This window comes from Muntiacus reevesi, chromosome 7 (genome assembly GCF_963930625.1).
Source record: "Muntiacus reevesi chromosome 7, mMunRee1.1, whole genome shotgun sequence".
NCBI lineage: Eukaryota > Metazoa > Chordata > Mammalia > Artiodactyla > Cervidae > Muntiacus > Muntiacus reevesi.
Window position 1 is genome coordinate 25,039,475 of NC_089255.1, and position 20,359 is coordinate 25,059,833.

The 20,359-nt window shown below is 38.8% G+C and overlaps 2 protein-coding genes and 1 non-coding gene across 10 annotated transcripts in view; all 3 read left to right on the forward strand.

Annotated features, from left to right (window-relative positions):
• CHD8 (chromodomain helicase DNA binding protein 8) overlaps positions 1 to 5,497 on the forward strand; it is a 60,840-nt gene extending 55,343 nt beyond the window's left edge. For 4 of the 8 annotated variants that reach the window (XM_065941415.1, XM_065941416.1, XM_065941417.1 and 1 more), the window contains 4 exons: positions 556 to 669; positions 857 to 1,036; positions 1,416 to 1,532; positions 4,076 to 5,495. In XM_065941415.1, coding sequence (XP_065797487.1) covers positions 556 to 669; positions 857 to 1,036; positions 1,416 to 1,532; positions 4,076 to 4,642 — 978 coding nt within the window. In that variant the 3' untranslated portion in view covers positions 4,643 to 5,495. Of the gene's footprint in view, positions 1 to 555; positions 670 to 856; positions 1,037 to 1,415; positions 1,533 to 4,075 lie in introns of all 8 variants that reach the window. The other 4 variants (XM_065941421.1, XM_065941422.1, XM_065941419.1 and 1 more) reach the window with 3 other exon arrangements.
• On the forward strand, positions 250 to 358 carry LOC136172779 (small nucleolar RNA U6-53/MBII-28). Its single transcript, XR_010664117.1, has one exon. It is a non-coding gene; the product is annotated as a small nucleolar RNA U6-53/MBII-28 (small nucleolar RNA).
• A 667-nt stretch (positions 5,498 to 6,164) lies between the features above and the next one.
• SUPT16H (SPT16 homolog, facilitates chromatin remodeling subunit) overlaps positions 6,165 to 20,359 on the forward strand; it is a 35,602-nt gene continuing 21,407 nt past the window's right edge. The window contains exons 1-4 of the mRNA XM_065941423.1: positions 6,165 to 6,349; positions 18,839 to 18,931; positions 19,279 to 19,449; positions 20,073 to 20,225. Of these exons, the coding sequence (XP_065797495.1) occupies positions 6,284 to 6,349; positions 18,839 to 18,931; positions 19,279 to 19,449; positions 20,073 to 20,225 (483 nt within the window). The 5' untranslated portion in view covers positions 6,165 to 6,283. The remainder of the gene's footprint in view (positions 6,350 to 18,838; positions 18,932 to 19,278; positions 19,450 to 20,072; positions 20,226 to 20,359) is intronic.

The following is a 20,359-nucleotide window of genomic DNA, read 5'->3' on the forward strand; positions in this document are numbered from 1 at the left end:
TCCTAGAAACCTAGTTTTTAAAAATTAAAATCAAATTGTGGAAAAGCTATTAATATGATACTAAAGTGTTATGTGCTTTATTAAGTTAAAAAGAAATTATTCCTACTGAAATTAAGTCAGTATTGTTTGGGAAATGGATGGAAAATTTTATTTTTCCTGATGCTCTTCCCTAATGAACCCTAGCAGGTGGTCATTAAGTACTCAACAAGAAAAATGTCTTAGTTACCTGACAGGAATATCAGAGTTTTGCCCCTGTGATGAATTGCCATGCTAATTCTGAGACACCAGGTAGGGGATTTTTCCCTGCATTGGGTGTTACTGAGATAAATTCTACTTCTCTTAAATCAACCTGAGGGGCACTGAGTCAAGAAATGAACTCTTTCTAAGGAAAAATATATGTCTTATTGTATTTCTAGTTTGTACCTATTAGTCAGATGGCCTTCCTTCTCACCATCATTGAACCAGAGGATGACCCTTACTTAATTCCCTCTAAAGTTAATCTTTATTTTAAAAACATGCTATATGATGTCTTGGGTGGGTGGGGTGTCTTTCTAGGAGGAAGGATTGAAGTTAACATTCCAAAAGCACAAGTTGATGGCTAATGGAGTAATGGGAGATGGACATCCTCTTTTTCATAAGAAGAAAGGGAACAGAAAGAAGCTAGTTGAGGTAAGTGGTAGAGAAAGTCTTTAACATGATGATTAGATAAAATCTTTCTGTTCCCAGTAATTGATGAAGGCAGTTGGGATTGAGGGAGTAGAAGATACAATTTTATGGCTACCATTGGCTCTGCTACCCCTCCCTCCCTACTCATAAGAAGAGTATGTGCTCATGGGGGTGGATTCTGGGTTTGCAGCTGGAGGTGGAGTGCATGGAAGAGCCTAATCACCTTGATGTGGACCTGGAGACCCGGATCCCTGTCATCAATAAGGTGGATGGTACTTTGCTCGTGGGTGAGGATGCCCCTCGCCGGGCTGAACTGGAGATGTGGTTACAGGGTCATCCAGAGTTTGCTGTCGATCCCCGATTTCTAGCGGTGAGTGGCAGTTCCATCCAACAAGATTTAAAGTCATTCCCTTAATATTTAAGCTGTGTGAGAGGGAAGAAGCATGCCATATTATGTCATTGTTTCTGCATCGACAAAATAAGAGTAATTATACTCAGTCTTCCTATTTCACAGAGTTGTTGTGAGGATCAAAATGATGTTCTAGTACTTGTTAAACTAAATGCTAGGCACTGAACTAGTATATAATCACCTAATTTTTTTGGAGAAGTCTGCTTAATGGCAGTTTTCCACTAGGATTAATCCTTTATTCACACAATAAGCATTTATGGTCAGAGTAGACACTAGTATCTTAATAATTACTCCAGAGAAGTTTTATTCTTTTAGGATAACTGCAACTTTTCTCTTGTAGTATATGGAGGATCGCAGAAAACAGAAATGGCAGAGATATAAAAAAAATAATAAGGCAGAATTGAACTGTTTGGGAATAGAACCAGTACAGACAGCTAACTCTAGGAATGGAAAAAAGGTGAGTGAAACTAAGATATTACCACTCTGTTCTCATACTAGATATGACTAGAGAAATCATTTAATGTTGTTTATCTTTTTTTCCCGTGTGTTTGAGAAAATTTATCCTCAGTTCACAAAGAAGCCATAATATTTTTATTGATATTTTTATACTCCTGTAGTATCATCTCTAGAAGAGCATGAAGTTCTAAAAGCTAACTTTAGCACTTCAAGCATATTAAAATGTAAGAATTAGTAAGACATATTAGAAAATTCAGTGCTTTATCTTGTTCTACTGACTAAGGGATTTTTGGCAAATCCTTTTAACTTTTTCAATTTGTATATCCTGAAAAATTGAAGGTTGGGAGCAGATAATCTCTTAAAAGTTTTATATTTTAGAAGTGATTTGGGAAATTCTCTAGCAATTCAGTGGTTTTAGGACTCTGTACTTTCACTGCTGAGGGCCTGGGGTTCATTTCAGTACATGATGGGGGAACCTGCAGAGCTGCACAGCACAGCCCCCCTCAAGAAGTGATTTAGAACCTATTAAAACAGCCATGTTTTAATAGGCTTTTCAACATAGACGATGTTGAGAATCATTAATAATATGCCAGTAATGGAAAAAGACAGGAAATCATGTTCTATAGTTTATAACAACAATTTTGGTCATTATGTTATTCCATGATTTTCAAGTGTGCTTATACTTTTATGTGGTTATAAATTTGGTGGATTAAGAACCCATAATCCTTTCCATCAAAAATATAACTGCAGAAGTTTCTCTTGGCTATGTTTGCCTTACTTTGGACAATAGTTGTGTAAATACAAACCTATAAATCAGGGTGTGGTAAACATTTAAATGGATCAATACTTTGTATACTCAGTTTATCTAATCATTCCCTTTTTGATCTTCTATATACATCTTTATATGTATATGGTGTATATATATATATATAGTGGTTTATCTTTTAACAAAATTCCCAAATGAAAAATATCTATCATTCGCATTTAACAAATTCTGAGAACATTATTTTGCCCATAATATGTATGTATTTGTGAGGTGAATTTATAAGGCTTATTGTTTTTATACTGGGTGAAAGACTGTTTCCATGGAAGAGTGTTTTATTTTTCTCTCTTATCCTCCATGGGCCCAAGGGTATAATAAGGTGAGTGGTTGATATGGGAGGCTGATGGCAAGAAGGCTGATACCGTCTCTGTGTTGAATTTAACATTATAGAGCAGCCTATAAAGAAGGCTTTTTCTCCAGGATTACCTGTTTTTACCTCAAGTACTTTTGCTCTTCTTTATAATCAGTTAACTCTAAGAAAGAAAAAGATCATAGCAAATCACAGAAAATTATGTGGTTAGTACAGTATTCTTACTGAAAAATTGATATGTATCCAACACTGTATTATTATTGCATCCTAATATGATTTGGTGCTATTATGTGAAAGTGTGTTAGTTGCTCAGTCATGTCCGACTCTCTTTGACCCCATGAACTAGCCTGCCAGGCTCCTCTGTCCACGGGGTTTTTCCAGGCAAAAATACTGGAGTGGGTTGCCATTCCCTTCTCTGGGGGTTCTTCCTGACCCAGAGGATCAAACCTGGGTCTCCTGCATTGCAGGCAGATTATTTACCATCTGAGCTACCAGGGACGCCCTGGTAGTTATAGTTCTATTTTAAAAACCTAAAAAATTAAGTATTGAGATGTTTGTAACTGTCTGAGTTTAATGCCAGTTTACTCAGTATTGTACTTAGGTCTAGTAATGTTCCAGCTTCAGTGAACTTAACCAGAATTTACAGTGAGCCCATTTACATGAAGCAATTCAAAATTCAGCAGATATGTAAGTTTATTATAATGCAGAAAAAATTATTTTAGTAAATTTGCCAAGGAGCTACCCCGTAGTCTTTTTGGTGTTCTAGACTCTTAATCTGGTCTGTCTTGAGTTTACCTCATTCTGATGCAATAATGAAGGATAATATTGTATATGTCAGTATGGCTGTGCTGTCCTTCACATGGTAAGATCATGTGAACAATCCGCCATCAGGAGAGCATACTGTACAAGTACTGATTCATTCATTGTCTTAGTCAGGCTTCTTATTAACAAAAGTAAGCAATTTTGAAATGGTTGGCCAGAGTAAAGGTATCGTGTTCAGTTCAGTTGCTCAGTCATGTCCGACTCTTTGCAACCCCATGAATCCCAGCACGCCAGGCCTCCCTGTCTATCATCAACTCCCGGAGTTTACACAAACTCATGTCCATCGAGTCGGTGATGCCATCCAGCCATCTCATCCTCTGCCGTCCCCTTCTCCTCCTGCGTGGGAAAAAAATCAAAGCTCTGGTTCAGATGAGTGTCGGTGTCAAATGTTTGTTTTTAGCTTCAGCATCATAATGTTTCAACCAGCTACATCCAGCTTTACCTCGTCCCCATTACCATCAAGTCTCATTGGACTATACTTACTTTGCCCCTCCTAAAGACAGTTCAGTGAAAAAGCATTTGCAAGCTAGGACTCTGTTGACTTTTTTGTTTTTTCTTCCTTTGACTATCTTCTGTTCCTTCTTCCCAGGGTCATCATGCTGAAACTGTGTTGAACCGGGTTTTGCCAGGGCCTATTGCACCTGACACCAGCAAGAAGCGGGCCCGTAGGACGCGACCAGACCTTTCTAAGATGATGGCCCTGATGCAGGGTGGAGGCACTGGGTCCCTGTCTCTGCATAATACCTTCCAACACAGCAGTAGTGGCCTGCAGTCTGTGTCATCTCTGGGTCACAGCAGTGCCACTTCTGCATCTTTGCCTTTTATGCCGTTTGTGATGGGTGGTGCAGCATCATCCCCTCATGTAGACTCCAGCACCATGCTTCATCACCACCACCACCACCCCCACCCCCACCATCACCACCATCACCATCCAGGCCTGAGAGCCACTGGCTACCCTTCTTCACCAGCCACCACCACCTCTGGTACTGCCTTGAGGTTGCCACCACTGCAACCTGAGGAGGATGAGGACGATGAGGATGAAGATGATGATGATGATTTATCTCAGGGCTATGATAGCTCAGAAAGGGACTTCTCACTCATTGATGATCCTATGATGCCAGCCAACTCAGACTCCAGCGAAGATGCTGACGACTGAAGACCCAGCATGGTCCCCATTGCTTGGGAGGCTGCTGTGTTTCACTTACTCTGGCCCTTGGACTATGGAAAAGTGGGAGGGGCAGGGGAGATGTGGGGAGACAGACCCAGGACTCCAGGAGGTGAAAAGGAAAAAGAACACTTGTACCTGATTGCTTCCAAATTTGAGAGGATTGGGTGGGTAGGGGAACTCCTAAAATAATACATGATTACTTCCTCGGTTCTGGGGAAGGAAAGGAGACTAGAGCAGCCAATGTGCTCACCCCTCCCTAGACACCTCCATTAACCACAGACTATGTAGCGCTGGCACTAGCCTCTGGCAGAGCCTGTTCCTGACCGAACTGTGGATACAGCTGGAGGGTCAGGAACTGTTACCTTCCTTCCCCTTGGCATTAATAAATTTAAGTTAATCCTTTCCCACTCTTCCCTCGTTCTATATTTGCTCAAATCCAATATAAATATTACCAGTTGATCTTCACGATGGGTAATTTCAACACCACTTTCTTAAAGTTCTTTAATGTGTGAAGTTACCTTGGATAGGGCAGACAAGTCATCCGTACTCCGTGAAAAGCTTGTACATAAGCGCAGGCTTTCCTCCTTGCCAAATAATCTAAGCTAAAATAGTAGGCAAAATGTTCCCAGATTCAAAATCCCAAGTTCTCGAAGAGATGAGAAAGAAGAATTTCCATCAAGACCCACGTACACTTTGTTTTGAATTAACTGAAATTGTTTCGGGGAAGCCGTAAAAATGGTGTCACTTTATGACTGTGGCAAGGAGACTGGCTGACTGAAAGGATGCTGTCACGACTTGAACTCGCATTTGTTTCCTATGACTCCTCCCCTACAGTCCTAGCGCTCAAATGAAGCCTGGGCATTTAATTTCCCTTTCAAAGGCGAAGTCCTTCCCCCGTAGCGCCGGCCTAAGTTAAGTTTATTCGCAGGGTGGGCTCTCTGTCTGCCTGGAGCCCCTAACCCAGCGTCCTAGCACGGTGGATCCGTCCAGGCCTGGAGAGGCAGGAAGCTTTTGCTTCCCCACATTTTCTAGGAGAGCCAGAAACCCAGTTATGCTGTAGGTTTCCCACTCCCACCCCAGATCCCGCTCTCCGTTTCCCCTTCCTTTGCCTATGGGTGGGGCCACTGCACTCGCGCGCGGCAGTTTGTGTGGGGCGGAGCCGGCACGTGAGGGCTCCCGCCTCCTAAGTGCCCAGCCGCTGCTGCCGCCGCCGCCGCCGCCGCCGCCGCCGCCGCCGCCGCCGCCGCCGCCTCGACACGGAATCGGAGCTCCTGGAGACCTCGGCCCCGGGGAGATTAAGGGCGGGAGCAGAGCATCACGTGATGACGTCGACTCGCGTGCGGCTGTTGCTAAGTTGACAAGAAAACCCCGCGAAAATCTGGACTCTGCGTTACACGTTTTGTTGCTTCCCCCACTCTTCCTTCCTCTCCTCCCCCTAACCTCCGGAGGAAGGATTTTTTTAAAAAAAACAATTCCGATCGCTGCCGGGACCCGGAAGCGGAAAGGGCATCTTTGAGGTCGATACTTCCGGGTCACTGGGAGAGTGCGGGATTCCGGGGCCGAGAGAGGGTGGCGGAGCCGGGACCTCGCGTGATTCTCGGAACCCGAGGAGAAGCGGCGTCTGTGGCTATGGCTGTAACTCTCGACAAAGACGCTTATTATCGACGAGTGAAGAGACTGTACAGCAATTGGAGGGTGAGATAGATCCCGTAATTTCCCCAGGGAGCCCCCCTTTGCCATCCCATAATAACCCCGTTTCTCGGCGCCTTTTTCCCCTTTTTCGTCAGGAATTCCCGGGGTCAGGGTCGTGCCCATTTAGTTGCTCCAGGATCATTCACCGCAGGCGACCCCAAGCGCCGCCCAGTAGCAGGGAATCCCCCCCGTAATCACCTTACCCTGCGGCCACCACCATCTTCCCCGCGTGCCTGCCCCCGTCATGCATAACAGCTACCTCTCGTAGTTTCTTCCCGCCCTAGAAGAGGCATCATCATTCTTCCCTCCCACTCCGTGATCACGTCTTGCTGCCCCCTCCTGCAGTGTTCACACACACCCACGCACTCGCTCTGTCCTTCCAGAACCAGAGTGTTGTGCCCCAGGTCCCGCCAGAATTACAACCATTTCGTCAAGGATGGATGGAGGGGCCAGAAGGATGAGAATCGGGCTCTTGGCGTTTACCATATGCGGGGCTCTTGCTGGAGTTAAAAAAAGACATACTGCTCACGCGCAACCGCCTCCTGTTCTAGGCCCTGCCGTGGGTAACACAGAAATCTAACGCTGAAAACCTGCAGGTTTTGGTAATGCAGAAAAACGATGTGATGCCTAAAACCTTATTTGTTTTCTCCGTGGTTGAGGATCTAGGGCACGTGTTTAGAAAGAGAGCTGTTACAGTTTCTAGTCTAAGGATTGGGCATTTTTGATTGCTTGAAAAAGTCAACAATTAAAATTTTATTTTTGTGATGGTAATTTATCAGTTCAAACATTTGATTGCATCCTGTGGTGTTTTCTGAGCTATCCAGCTGAAGTATGATCTCTGAACTGTTGTCATTCAGGGAAGATAAAGCTAAAGAGGGCTTTTTAAAACCTGAAGAGCGTCCTGACAAAAATGATCAGTTCTGACCTCAGCATTGTAAATTGTCTTTGAAACTGATCTACTGAAAACTAAGCTATTAAAATTGATCATTTTCCTGCCATTCATACTAAAGGTTTCTGTGCAAGTTTTATCTTTTGGGCATAAATGCATTAGATGATTAAAGATAAAATGGGTTTTATGCATTTTATAAACAAAACTAAGGACTATTCTACACAAAAGCTGAACATAAATTTATTTTTAAAAATTTTATTGGTTAATTTCTACCAGATGTTTTTATAAGTTCTCTCGCTGTCAAGTTTTAAAGTTTGAACATGATCCATACTAGAAATACTTTTCTAAATGCCCAGATATTTCCTGAAGATTAATAAGTACTATGACATGAGTAATAAGCAATTACCTGCTCTTCCACTCATAGATCCCCCAAGTCACACACCTTTGCTATAGTGATTGTTTCTAGGCCCAGTGATTCAGAAGTTGATCAGATAACCCTATCTAGATCATTCCTTGAAGCTAAAATTAGTTTAGAGCTCAAAGTTCCCATACATATGGTAGATAAATGCAAAACATGAGACTAGGGAAATACTTGAGACCCATTGGTAAACTCAATATTGATGACAGCCTTTAAATCCATGAAAGTTAAGTTATTGGCCCCATTTTTTTGTTTCTCAAATACTAAAATTTATCTTGGCCCTTTTATCATTTGAAAGGAGCATGTTAAATGATAAGATCCTGATCTTACAAAGTTACAAGCCAATATAAAAATGTCCTTAGCAAAATTTGTGTCATGTCATTATGAAAAATCTTAATTTGAATAGACTTCCTGCCTTTTTATAACTGTAAGTTTTAATAACTGTGCTTAGACCCCACCTGTCGAATTGCTTTTTGCATTGTATTTTCCAGGTTACAGCACTTTTCATTCCGACCTGTTTAACCAGCTATCATAGTTTCCGGAATAAGTTCTGGTTGCTTATCCTCTTAGGTGCAGCAGGAAAATAGTGAAATATACAGGTGCAAACTATATTTGCTTTTCTACACTTATTCCTTTTTTGAGTAAGAAAATTGGCCTTGAAATAAGAATAACTTCTAGTTAACTATAGAAACCCCAAACCTTGTGTTGTCCACTCCCATCTTCAAAGAAGACAAAAATTAACTAAAAAACTAGTTTAGGCTCCACACCCACTTGTAAGTTTTAAATACCCTTAAAGCATTAGCCTTAAGGTACATTTTATGAAGCTATTGTAAGTAAGATATATCTCTTAATTACAATTTTCATAACTATGTCCCTAAAAGAGTTGGATTATCACACACTTCCTTTTTTGAGTAGAAATTTCTCAAGCATTAAACCTTATACCTGAGTGAATAGTGTCATTTTAGGGATAAGATAATGGGCTCAGTCAGAAATGAAACAGGAGACCTCCCGTCATGACTGAAATGTATTTCTTACGGACATTTGAGGTTAGTAGTGCTGCCTCTCTCTTTGTTTTTTAAATGAACTGCTACAGCAGGAAGAGCTTGCAGCTCCTTTCTGTCTCTGCACTAGAGACCCATAGGTGGTGACAGTGGGTCATGAGCGTGAGCTTCTCCCCTGTCTTATGCTTACCGGGTCCTTACTCAGAGCTCCCCAGTCTTTTCGTGACTGTGATCGTTTTTAACCAAGTGATAGGATTAGTACTTCATGGGGGTACAAGTGGGGAGGTTACCCACCATCCTGGGATCCCAGCTGATTTGAGAACTTAGGGGAGATTGTATCCAAGCACACCTGTAATTCATTTGAGATCTAACTGTTGGGACATGCTGCTGTGTATGAACCTTGACTTCAGTCATCTACCTTTTAACTCAAAAGAATTCCATAAAAAAATCAGAATGGTAGCTGTTTTCCAATGGAATGCTGATCCATCACATTCATTCATGTGGCACTACACTACCTGTCAGGACTGGGGAGGTGAGTGGCCCCAGCCTTGAAAAGGAAGTTTGTGCCTATGGAGAAAACTAATAACCTATAGTGTCAGTGTGTCTCTTGAGTGGTGATTTCTGGCTCTCTGCTGATTTTTGTTGTGGACAAGTTTCTTGTTCTGGATTGCTCTCTAAGACTAGGCAGTGACTTTTGTGGCTTAGGAAGTTTCTTTGAAATAAGGCAATTTTCATACTACTATCAACAAGATGACAGTTTGCTTCTACCCATCTCGGTTGCTTATAGCGCGCTCATCTCTGGAGTGAACTAGAGAAAGGTTTTGAGATTCGTTTATTCTTTCTTAACTCATTTTTATTTATTTTTTTGCCACTATTAACAGGTGCAGTGCTTGGCATGTAGTAGGCACTCATTTAATGCTGATCATTTGACTTTTGAGCTTTCATGCATCCCTGTCTTGGTTTGAAGACTTTTATGGAGGCTGTACTTAGTGTGATCCTAAGTCTTGCCTTTTCTGAAACTGTCTACCTGTTGTCCCTGTGTAATTAATGGCATACCTTTTTTTTCAGAATTGTATCACTTTGGGTGAGTTAGACTGATATCTTGGTATAACTAGAGACTTAAAAAATGTTTCCTCTTTTAATGCAGTACCCTTTTGGTTTCAAAGGAAGATAGTTGTTCCTCTGCTGCAGTATTTTCCCAACTTTTATCATTCAGATACCACTGCCACAGTTTTTGCTGATTCCTTACTACTTGTATTACTGATATTTACCTTGCATTTTTTTTTTAATCCATTTTAGTCATGTAATAAAAACCAAATAGTTCTAAAAGCTTTAGCGTAAGACACTCACCTGCCATAAAAGCACCCACTTTCCAGTTCTTCACTTCCTTTCATATTTTAAAGGAATATGTATATACTGCTATTAATATTTCTTGGTTTATCAGTTTTAGATATTAACTCTTGTTTTGGTAGAATTAGGATTTAAATTTAACTTACACCATAACATTTCAATTTCCCTTCCTCCTAATACTTCCTGTAAATTTCTTCTTGACATAGTTATGAAATATTTCAACCTACAGAAAGGTAAAAGAAATTTCCAGTGAGAACTCATGTGCCTCCCTCCACCTAGTTAAACAGTTAATATTTTTATCATACTTACTTTCTCACATAGCTGCCCCTCCTGATTTTTTTTTCCACAGTTTTTAGTATAATCAGTTTACATTGTTACACTCATGTAACTATTTTCACTGCTGGGTGAGGTAATAGAGTATAATTAAGTTCCTGTTAAGTTTTTTTTTATTTTTCCTGGCATTAATGATTACTTCAGTTTTTTTCCTCTTTTAAATGTCCTTAGCCTTAATTTTTTCCTGTAGATCTGTCATAATCTCATCAGTCTTTTATTCTAAAATTTTCACGCTCAACAGATATTTTATTCTTTTTGTTTTTTAACCACTACCACCCGCTCAACCTTACATTATTCTGCTCTGTCTGTGCAGGTTGCTCTCCAATCTATTGAACCTTGGAACTACCAGTGTCCCCTCTATCCAGCAGTCCATGTCGTGATTTTTTTTTTTTCCCTTTGTTTTGTTAGGGCATTTCTCTAAGATTCTTAGGAAAGGGTACGGAGAATAGATGTTTCTTGAGCCATTATGTGTCTTAAAAAGTTTTATTCTACTTTTGGTTAATAATAGTTCAATTAGTATAAAATTAAAGGTTGAAAATCTCTGAGAATTCTGCTCAGAATCTGTCAATTATTTGTCAGCCTTCAAGCATTCAGTATTTCTTTTGAGAAGGGTGATGTGATTCTACTTCCTGTTCCAATATATATGGCCTATTGTTCCTTGTAAAACATGTCTTTATTCCTCATGTTTTGATATTTCACTGCCTTGGTATGAGTCCTTTTTTTTTTTTTTTTTTAACTCTTTGTATTGAGTTGGGAAGTGGGGGGCCATTTTAGTCTGAAGACTCACATCTGTCAGTGCTGGAATTTTGCATTCTTTGATCATTTTCTCCCCTCCATTTCCTCAGTGATCTGTTCCTCCGCTGCCCCCCAGAAATTCCTATTTAGTGGGATTAGTTAGAACTTTTGGCTTAAATTTGTTATCTTTTTCATTTCATTTTCTATCTCTTTATTAGCTGCTTCCAGATGCTGTTTCTTAACTTCACCACGTTTTATTGATTTTTTTTTTTTCTATCCCTATTTTTATCCCCTATTTTTTTCTTGTTTCATGGATATATTATATTTATTTCTTGTGTGGGAGGTGGTCCTCTGCCATGTCTTTTCCTCTGGATTTCTTTGCTTTCTCTCTTTATGTGTTGAACACTTCACAAAAATCAAGTTGGGCCTTGGCTACTCATTTGTATTAAGAATACGGTAATAAGAAACTGGTAGGAGGCTCTGTGTGAATAGGGTCTCTCCAACTAGTAGAGAGGTTATGGTAGAGCAAATAGGTTAGCTTGGTCCCTGGAGAACCCCTAGATACTGGCAGTATATGTATATATATTTTTTCTGTGAATTTGGTGGTGACCAAAGAAAACCCTCTAATTTTTGTCTTTGGGGCAGTTGTCATTCAAAAAGGCAGACCTTTCTGGAGGAGGAAATGGCAACTCACTCCAGTTTTCTTGCCTGGAAAATCCCATGAACAGAGGAGCCTGGAGGGATCTCTGAGAAGCAGACTTGACTTAGCAACTGTGCATGCATGCACAGGAAATGTGCTCTTGGCCTTTATTAAGGTGAGGGGGGAAAAAAAAGGTGAGGGAAAGAAATGGTCAATTGAAAGACAATTGACTATTTTCTACCAAACAGTGTTTGAACTCAGCTTCTGTCTTCTTATTTCTAAAAGTAACTACATTTAAAAAGTCCACTTAGGAGTCAATGCAAGAAAAATTTCTGCTAATAAAATTGCATTCTTTCTATTAAACTAAGAGAACAATTTAACCTACTATTTCCATGTTGGTCTTGTTTCCTAGGAGTCTCAGAACTAAAATAATGTATAATTTCTGCTATGATTCTTAATATGTACATGATTATTAGGTTCTAGCCTAATAATTTTGAATTTCGCTATTATCTCTGTTTTAATACCAAAGCCACCTCTATTTGTGTTTTGATAATACAGAATTTACGTTAAAATCAATTAAATAATTGACTCAAAAAAAAAAACAAAAAACAGACTTTCATTGCATTCCTCATCATTTATTAGCTACCTTCTGGTGGACCTAGTATCTAGAGTTTTTTGAGCCCCTTTCTTCAGAGAATGCATTAAGTCTTTTGGTGGGAGGATTAGGACTTGTCTCAGGGCTTCCATGAGCTGGGGACTTAAGCTTGCTGAGCAGACTTCTGTTCTCAGCCCTGAACTTCCCATGTCCGTCATGGCCCTTTTCCCTTCTCTAAGACTTGGTGCCTGCTGAGTCCTGAGCCCATGAGGGCTTTATGAGATCCACACACTTAACATCGTTATCTTCTGGCTAAGATTGCTTCTCAGGCTCTCTCATCTTCCAAAAATCTCTAACCTTAGTACATAATGCTTTCCAAGTCTGTCCGTGTTGTTGGAGATGGAAAAATTTCATTCATTTTTAATGACTGGGTATAGTATTTCATTGTATATGGGGTGTGTATATACACCCCACATCTTTATTCATCTGTTGATGGACACTTAGGTTGCTTCCATATCTTGGCTGTTGTAAATAATTCTGCAGTGAACATTGGGGCACATACATCTTTTCAAAGTAATATTTTCATTTTCTTCAGCTATATACCCAGGAGTAGAATTTTTGTTTTTTGGGGAACCTCCATACTGTACAGTGGCTACACAAATTTACATTCCCACCGATGGATTACACAATGGTTCCTTTTTTTCCACATCCTTGCCAGCATTTGTTATTTGTGTTCTTTTTGGTGATAGCCATTCTGGCTGGTGTGAGAATATCTCTTTCTTATGATTAATGATGTTAAAATTTTTTCATGTGCCTATTGGCCATGTGTGTGTCTATTTTGGAAAAATGGTCTTCTGCCCATTTTCTAATTGGGTTGTTTGTGTTTTTTTGTTATTGAGTTGTGTGAACTGTTTATCTATTTTGGATATATATGTTTTTTGTTCATACCATTTGTAAATGTTTTCTCCCATTTAAAAAGTTTTCTTTACATTTTGTCAATGGTTTGCTGTGCAAAAGCTTTTAGTTTAAATAGGTCTCGTTTGTTTATTTTTGCTTTTGTTTCCTTTGCTTTAGGAGAGAGATCCAAAAAAAATGGTATAATCTATGTGAGAGTGTTTTGCCTTTGTTTCTTCTACATTTTGGTCTTTAATAATAATGATGGCAAACACATAGTAGTTATTATGAGCTAGGCACTATTCTAAGTATTTCATACACAACACTTACAGATGTGAAGGTGTAGGAGATTGAAACACAGAAAGGTTGGGTCACAATAAGGGGTGAGGTCTTGGCTTCAAGCCCAGGCAGTCTGGCTTCAGAGTGAGCCCTCACCCAGTAGGCTTACTGTCTCTCTAAATGTAGAAGGCAGAAAAGTTAGTCAAATGATCCTAGGTCTCCTGGTACATAAAAATCAGGAACTTCCCAAAGCAATTCATTTTTATCTTTAGGACCCTAATGAAAGTATTCTTGCCTCTGTTATTTTAACTGAAAGAGACAGAGGTGGTAGAAAAGTATATCTTTATACTGTTATAATAGTTGTATCCTAATGAAAAATATCCATCTTACATGTATTTTAATTAGACTTTCAGTACCTCTTTTTTTAAAAGCCTAAAACATCATTAGTGTGAGAACTGCCTATGTATTTGTGAGGGAGTTTTGAGTGTGCTAGGTCTTGGTTGGGGGTTTTGAATATGATGATGCATACTGCAGCTAAAGTTTTATCATGAGGCTTACAGATTATATGCAGAAAGTGCCTGCTCAATAAATACTGTTCCCATCTGAAACACCTGTTTCAGCAACACTTGACTGTTAAGTGGACCAGGCAAACTGGAAAGTGGCAGAATTTGGTGACAGACCGGATTGGGTGGATGTTGAGAGTGCGCACCAGGAGTCACTGCTGTAAAATGCTTCATCTCAAAAAGTGAGCACAGGAATCCTGAGTCCAGATTTGACAAGGGCCCAAGTCTGAGTCCTAAAGATCTCTCAAGCAGAAGAGGTTAGGTGGGAATCTGGGGCTGTTTAAGCAGCAGAGTTGAGCCCCAGCTGTTTCAAATAGCCAGTGCTTAGAACTGACTGTATAACTGGTCCTGGGGCGGCAGCAGCTAGCCTCGTGGCCTTTTTTTTTCTTGCCATCCCCTCCCAGTATTTTTTTGTTGTTGTTATTCATTTGTTTGTTTATTCATTTATTTTTTGGCCATACTGTGCAGCATGTGGGATCTTAGTACCCTGACCAGGAATCAAACCCGTGCTCCTTGCAGTGGCAGCATGGAGACGTACCCACTGGACCACCAGGAAAGTCCCCCACTCCAGTCCTTTAAAACAAATTCCAAGCATAAGTCCATCTGAAAATATTTTAGTATTGTATATAATTTGTTAAAATGTTACTGTGGGTAATATGCTATTTTTGTTTTATTTGTGTTTAATTGGAGGATAATTGCTTCGTAATGTTGCACTGGTTTCAGCTGTACAAGGAATGAATCAGCTACAAGTATACATACAACCCCTCCTTCTTGAGCCTCCCTCCCACCCCACTCCCATCAAGGAAGTTTTAAAAGCGGATTGTTAATCTCCCAGTTTCAGAAGACTTTTTTCAGATTTAATCTCTATAAGGGTATTTATACGCCTTTTAAGATTTGAAAATACAGAATAGCGTCCAAGGCTTTGCTGTCGAAATTATTGACTTTATTGTAATCCTTTTCATTGAATCACATTTTAAGAAAAAACTATTTAAATTTATTATCTTTAGATAGTTTGCATTTATTTCTCCTGGTGTTTGTAAAGAATCAGTCAAAAATATTCTATGAAATGGTCAGAGCAACTGGGTTCCAGGAGAGTTTAGGATTCATCCTCTCAGGTTTTTGATGGACAGTAGAAAACCAGACATTCTATATTAATGGAAATCCTTGAGATTTGATGGATTGGTTTCCCATATCCTCATAAAAAAGCTGAGTACATAGGTCTTTTTTTCTCTCTTCCTAGTTTCAGTTATATTGAGATAACTTTGTATGATTTTCATGTGTTATTAATGGTTAATTATGTGATTATATTTGTATATCACTAACTCAGTGGACATGAATTTGAGCAAGGTCGGGAGATAGTGGAAGACACAGGAGCCTGGTATGCTACAGTCCATGGGATTGTAAAGAGTCAGACACAACTTAGTGACTGAACAGCAACTTTAAAAATTTATTACTGTGTATTTTGAATTTTTGTGCATGTTGATGCCCTTTGTGGAAAAAATTTTGACTAAGATTTTAAGTATCAAAAAATACTAAAAGGGACTTTTGGTTAGTTTCTGTGGTATTTTTGAAGACGTGTTTAGGGAAAAAATTTACATATTGGTAGCCAAAACACATAAATAGAGGGGAGTACCTATTGCTAGTTTTGGGGGATTATCAAGGTACTAGTAATACTGTTGGCACAGAATCCCATGTTTACTGAAGAATTGAAATGTATGTAGCAAAGCAGAAGGAGAGACTACCTGATGCCAGAGTTCGTGTTAATCCATGTCAGGGATCACAGGACAGCGGTCCCCAGCTCTGATGACAGGACCCCTTTACAGTTTTAAATTATTCAGTTCCCCACAAAATCTTTATATAGGTATGTATGAGCAGGTATGTAAAGAAATTTGGCTTCGTACATACATAAAGTTGGAGAAGCAAGAAATTTTAATAAACTCTTCAGATAACTATGGATATTCTTTGTTAGTGCACTAGAACTCTGGAAGTAGTTAATTGTTCTCTCTTTTTTTTTTCGGCCTCTCGGCTTATGGGATCTTGGTTCTCCGACCAGGGGTTGAACCTGGGCCCTTGGCAGTAAAAGTGCTGAGTCCTAACCACTGGACTGCCAGGGAATTCCCTGGATGTGGTTATCTCTTGAAAGTTAGTTGTAATGTGGAATTTAAAACCACAACAGTGAATTTTTCATACTCAAGTTACAATTTGGTAACATGATCCACTGGTTATTTGGAAAATATTGTTCCCTCATCTGGTAAATGTACACAGTTCATTATATGATGTTAGAGAATTGTGTATGTTACTATTATGCTGATATCATCAGAAAAGTTCTTGAGTAAGCAGAGAAGTTGTCAAGTTCACAGTGGTGAGTACAAGGTTTTCTAAATTTTGATTTCTGTTTGAAGGCTCAGATTTCATCATTAACAACACATTTCTTTCATTTTCCTTGAAGTGATAGACTCATTTCATTCATTTTCAAGAAAATGTATGCTAGATATCCAAGTCTGTTTAAATGGCTAGTTTAATTTATTACTGAAATAATTGAATTGTTACAAATGCTTTTCCTTGAGACAGCTGTCATACTTCAGTGTACACGCAGAAGTGCTTTGGATGTGCTTCCCATTTCTTTACACAGACTATTAAAAAGACATATATTCAAAGGTTAGGATTTTATAATATTAGTCATTTTTACTGCATCAAGGACATTTTTTTAAGTGAAACTGGCTTTTTTTCCTTTCTGTTGAGTGTGTAGTAGTGATAAACATAGCTTGGTGCCACTACCTTGATTTATGCTAAGGCACTAGCAGTTTTAATTACCATTGCTTTTGCATCATCAGTGGGAGCTAATGATAAAATCTTACCAACCTGAAGGTAAACATTTTCTCAGTGAAAATCAGTGAGGGACTGCATAAGGTTACTATATAGTAACTACTTTGGGTTATATATTTTGTTTGCTAGAGAAATGCAGCAGAACCCTCAATTGCTATTTTATTTGGATCCTAATTGGCATCCAGAAATCTTAAAATGTGGAAGAATCTTAAATAAATAAATTTTTTTAAAATTGAGATATTAATGATTTATAGCATTATGTATGTAGATTTTATTTTGTTTTATTTTGGCCATGCCACACGTCTTGTAGGATCTTAGTTCCCTAACCAGGGATTGAACCAGGACCCCTAGAGTGGAAGCTCAGAGTCCTAACCACTGTACCACCGGGGCATTCCCTGTAAATATTTTTCTTGACTTTATAGGGAAATCAGAGATTTGACCTTAGTTAGAGCTTGCAGTTACCAGTGCTTTGGTCTCACAGAACAGTTCAGGAGTAGCTAATGGTTGGAGGACTCACAGATCTCAATTTCAGGACTTAATACAAAGCTGCAGTAATCAAAGTAATGTACTAGTGTAAGGGCAGACATGTAACTCAGTGGAATAGAATTGAGAATCCAGAAATAAACCTTCACATTTATATCGTTTGATTTTTGATGTGGTGCCAAGACAATTTGGGGGCAGGAAATGAGGTTAGGCCCCTTCCTTACACCATACACAAACTTTACTCAAAAATGAAGCATAAATGTAAATATAAGAGCTAAAACTATAAATCTTCTATAGAAGAAAGTATAGTTATATCTTTGTGTCCTTGAGTTAGGCAAAGCCACCTTACGTAGGATATCAAAAGCACAAGAAAAGAATTTGGACTTCTTGAAAATAAAAAACTTTTGTGCTTCAAAGGACAACATCATTACAAAAGTGAAAGGAAAATCCATTGAACGGTAGAAAAAAATGCAAATCCTATTTGATAAGAAACTTTTACATATAAAAAGAACTCTTACGACTTAGTAATAAAGCAATAACCCAGAGTGGGAAAAGGATCTGAAACCACACTTCTCCAAATAGGTATACAAATCATCCGAATCACATGACCGGGAGTTCAGTCAAGATCATTGACCATTATGGAAATACAAAGCAAAACTGCAGTGAGATGCTTCATACCCATTGGATGGCTATAATAAAGTTAAGTGTTGGTCAGCATATGGAGAAATTGGAACCCTCACACGTTACTTTTGGGAAAGAAATTTGTGAAATAGTGCAGGCACCTTAGAAAACTGTCTTGTGTTTCCTGAGAAAGTTAAATACAGAGTTACCATACAACTAGCAGTTCCTCACCTAGATAATATACTCAAGAAAAATACGTGCACACAAAAACTTACTTAGGATTATAGCAGCATTATCCATAATAGCCAAAAGATGGAAACAACTCAAATATCCAACAGTTGAATGGATACAATGTAGTATATCCACATAATGGAATATTACTTAGCAATAAAATGGAATGTGGTATTGATACATGCTAAAACAGATGAACCATGAAAGAATATTATGTGAAAGAAGCCAGACACAAATGCCATGTATTATGATTCCATTTATATTAAGTGTCCATAATAGACACATCCTTAGGGACAAATGAGATTAGTGGCTGCTAGGACTGAGAGGAGGTGGATAATTGTTGCTAATGGGTTTTGGGGGGAGAGATGAAAATGTTCTAAAATTAGATTGTGATGGTTGTGTAACTGAATACACTGAAAACCACTGAATTTTACACAAAAGTTGGTGAATTGTATATGAATTTTGTCTCAGAAAGCTATTTTAAAAATAGAGTAAGTAATGACTGTAGGGTTGCCAAGTATATATGTACCTTAAACTTGGGTTTCCATTAGGAAAAAATTACATGTATCTTGGACCTATTCCTGTTGTGCTTGTATGAAAAGAAAATGACCACATTACCTACTCTGCCTTTCAGAAAGGAGAAGATGAGTATGCCAATGTTGATGCCATTGTTGTATCAGTGGGTGTTGATGAAGAAATTGTTTATGCCAAATCAACTGCCTTACAGGTGAGAAGTTCACAGCAGTGTTTAGCCCTGAGAGTCATTGAATCAGCTACTGTTCAGTATGGTAGCCACTAGCCACATTAAAATTTCAGCTCCTAAAAAAAAAAAAAAATTTCAGCTCCTCAGCCTCAGGTACTCTGTAGTGGCTAGCCTGTTAAAGAGAGGACGTGTAGAATAGTTCTTTCACAAAATGTTCAGTGAACAGTACTGACCAATCTCATTTCATTGGAATCTATATCCAGGTTCTCACACTACAAGATTATTTTGAAGTTAATTCCAGATACCTTATTTCATATGTATCAATACATTGGTTTTTTTGTATCTGTTCACATTGTTGTCTTTTCCCATAGACATGGCTCTTTGGTTATGAACTAACTGATACTATCATGGTATTCTGTGATGACAAAATCATCTTTATGGCCAGCAAGAAAAAAGTGGAGTTCTTGAAACAGATTGCCAACACTAAGGGCAATGAGAATGCTAACGGAGCCCCTGCCATCACACTACTCGTACGAGAAAAGGTCAGAACTAACAAGAATTCGTCATAAAAAAATATGAAAGAATGCTTAAAAGTGGTAAACAGAAAAGTCTTCTAGGAATTTAAAAATACAAGGGGAAGATTTTAGCTGTCATTTGTTAGAAAGAAAGAAAAGAGTTCAATAATCCTATCAGTTTGCAGTAACACAAATGGGTAATGAAATTATGGTTAATACTGACTTTATCCATTCTTGAGGATACTTCTCTGAGTATCTTAATTAGAACAAAAATCTTTAAATATCCTTAAGGAAAGGTATACCTCGTTTCCAATTTTTATCAAATGTAATCTTTTTTTAATTATATTGCCCATCTGACAAAGATTTCTTTTCAGAATGTTGTTCCCCTTTGTATTTCAGTTTCTTAGCTCTTCCTGAAGTCAAGAATAGTCTTCTCAGCTTATGTGGCACTTCACTTAAGCATTTAAATATATCCAAAGAAATTTTGTGTAACCTTTTGGTATATTACAATCTTCCCTAAAGAAATAGGTAGGAAAAGGGGAGATAGAATTTCTTTCCATAGTTTAGAATATTCTCTGCCTAGTACTAGTAGAACATAAGATATCTAATTCTGAAACTAAACCCCTTTTTTCTCCCTGTGGCACTGACAGAATGAAAGTAACAAGGGCAGCTTTGACAAAATGATTGAAGCCATTAAAGAAAGCAAGAATGGCAAGAAGATTGGAGTGTTCAGCAAAGACAAATTTCCAGGAGAGTTCATGAAGAGCTGGAATGACTGCCTCAACAAAGAGGGCTTTGACAAAGTAAGAAGACTCTGAAAACAGGCACACTGAGGGTTGAGAAGACAAGATTGTGAGGGACTTCCGCAACTGATGGTGCAGAGACTTTGTTTCGGGAAAGCTGTATATTCATTCATATTTCCATTTTCATTTCCTGT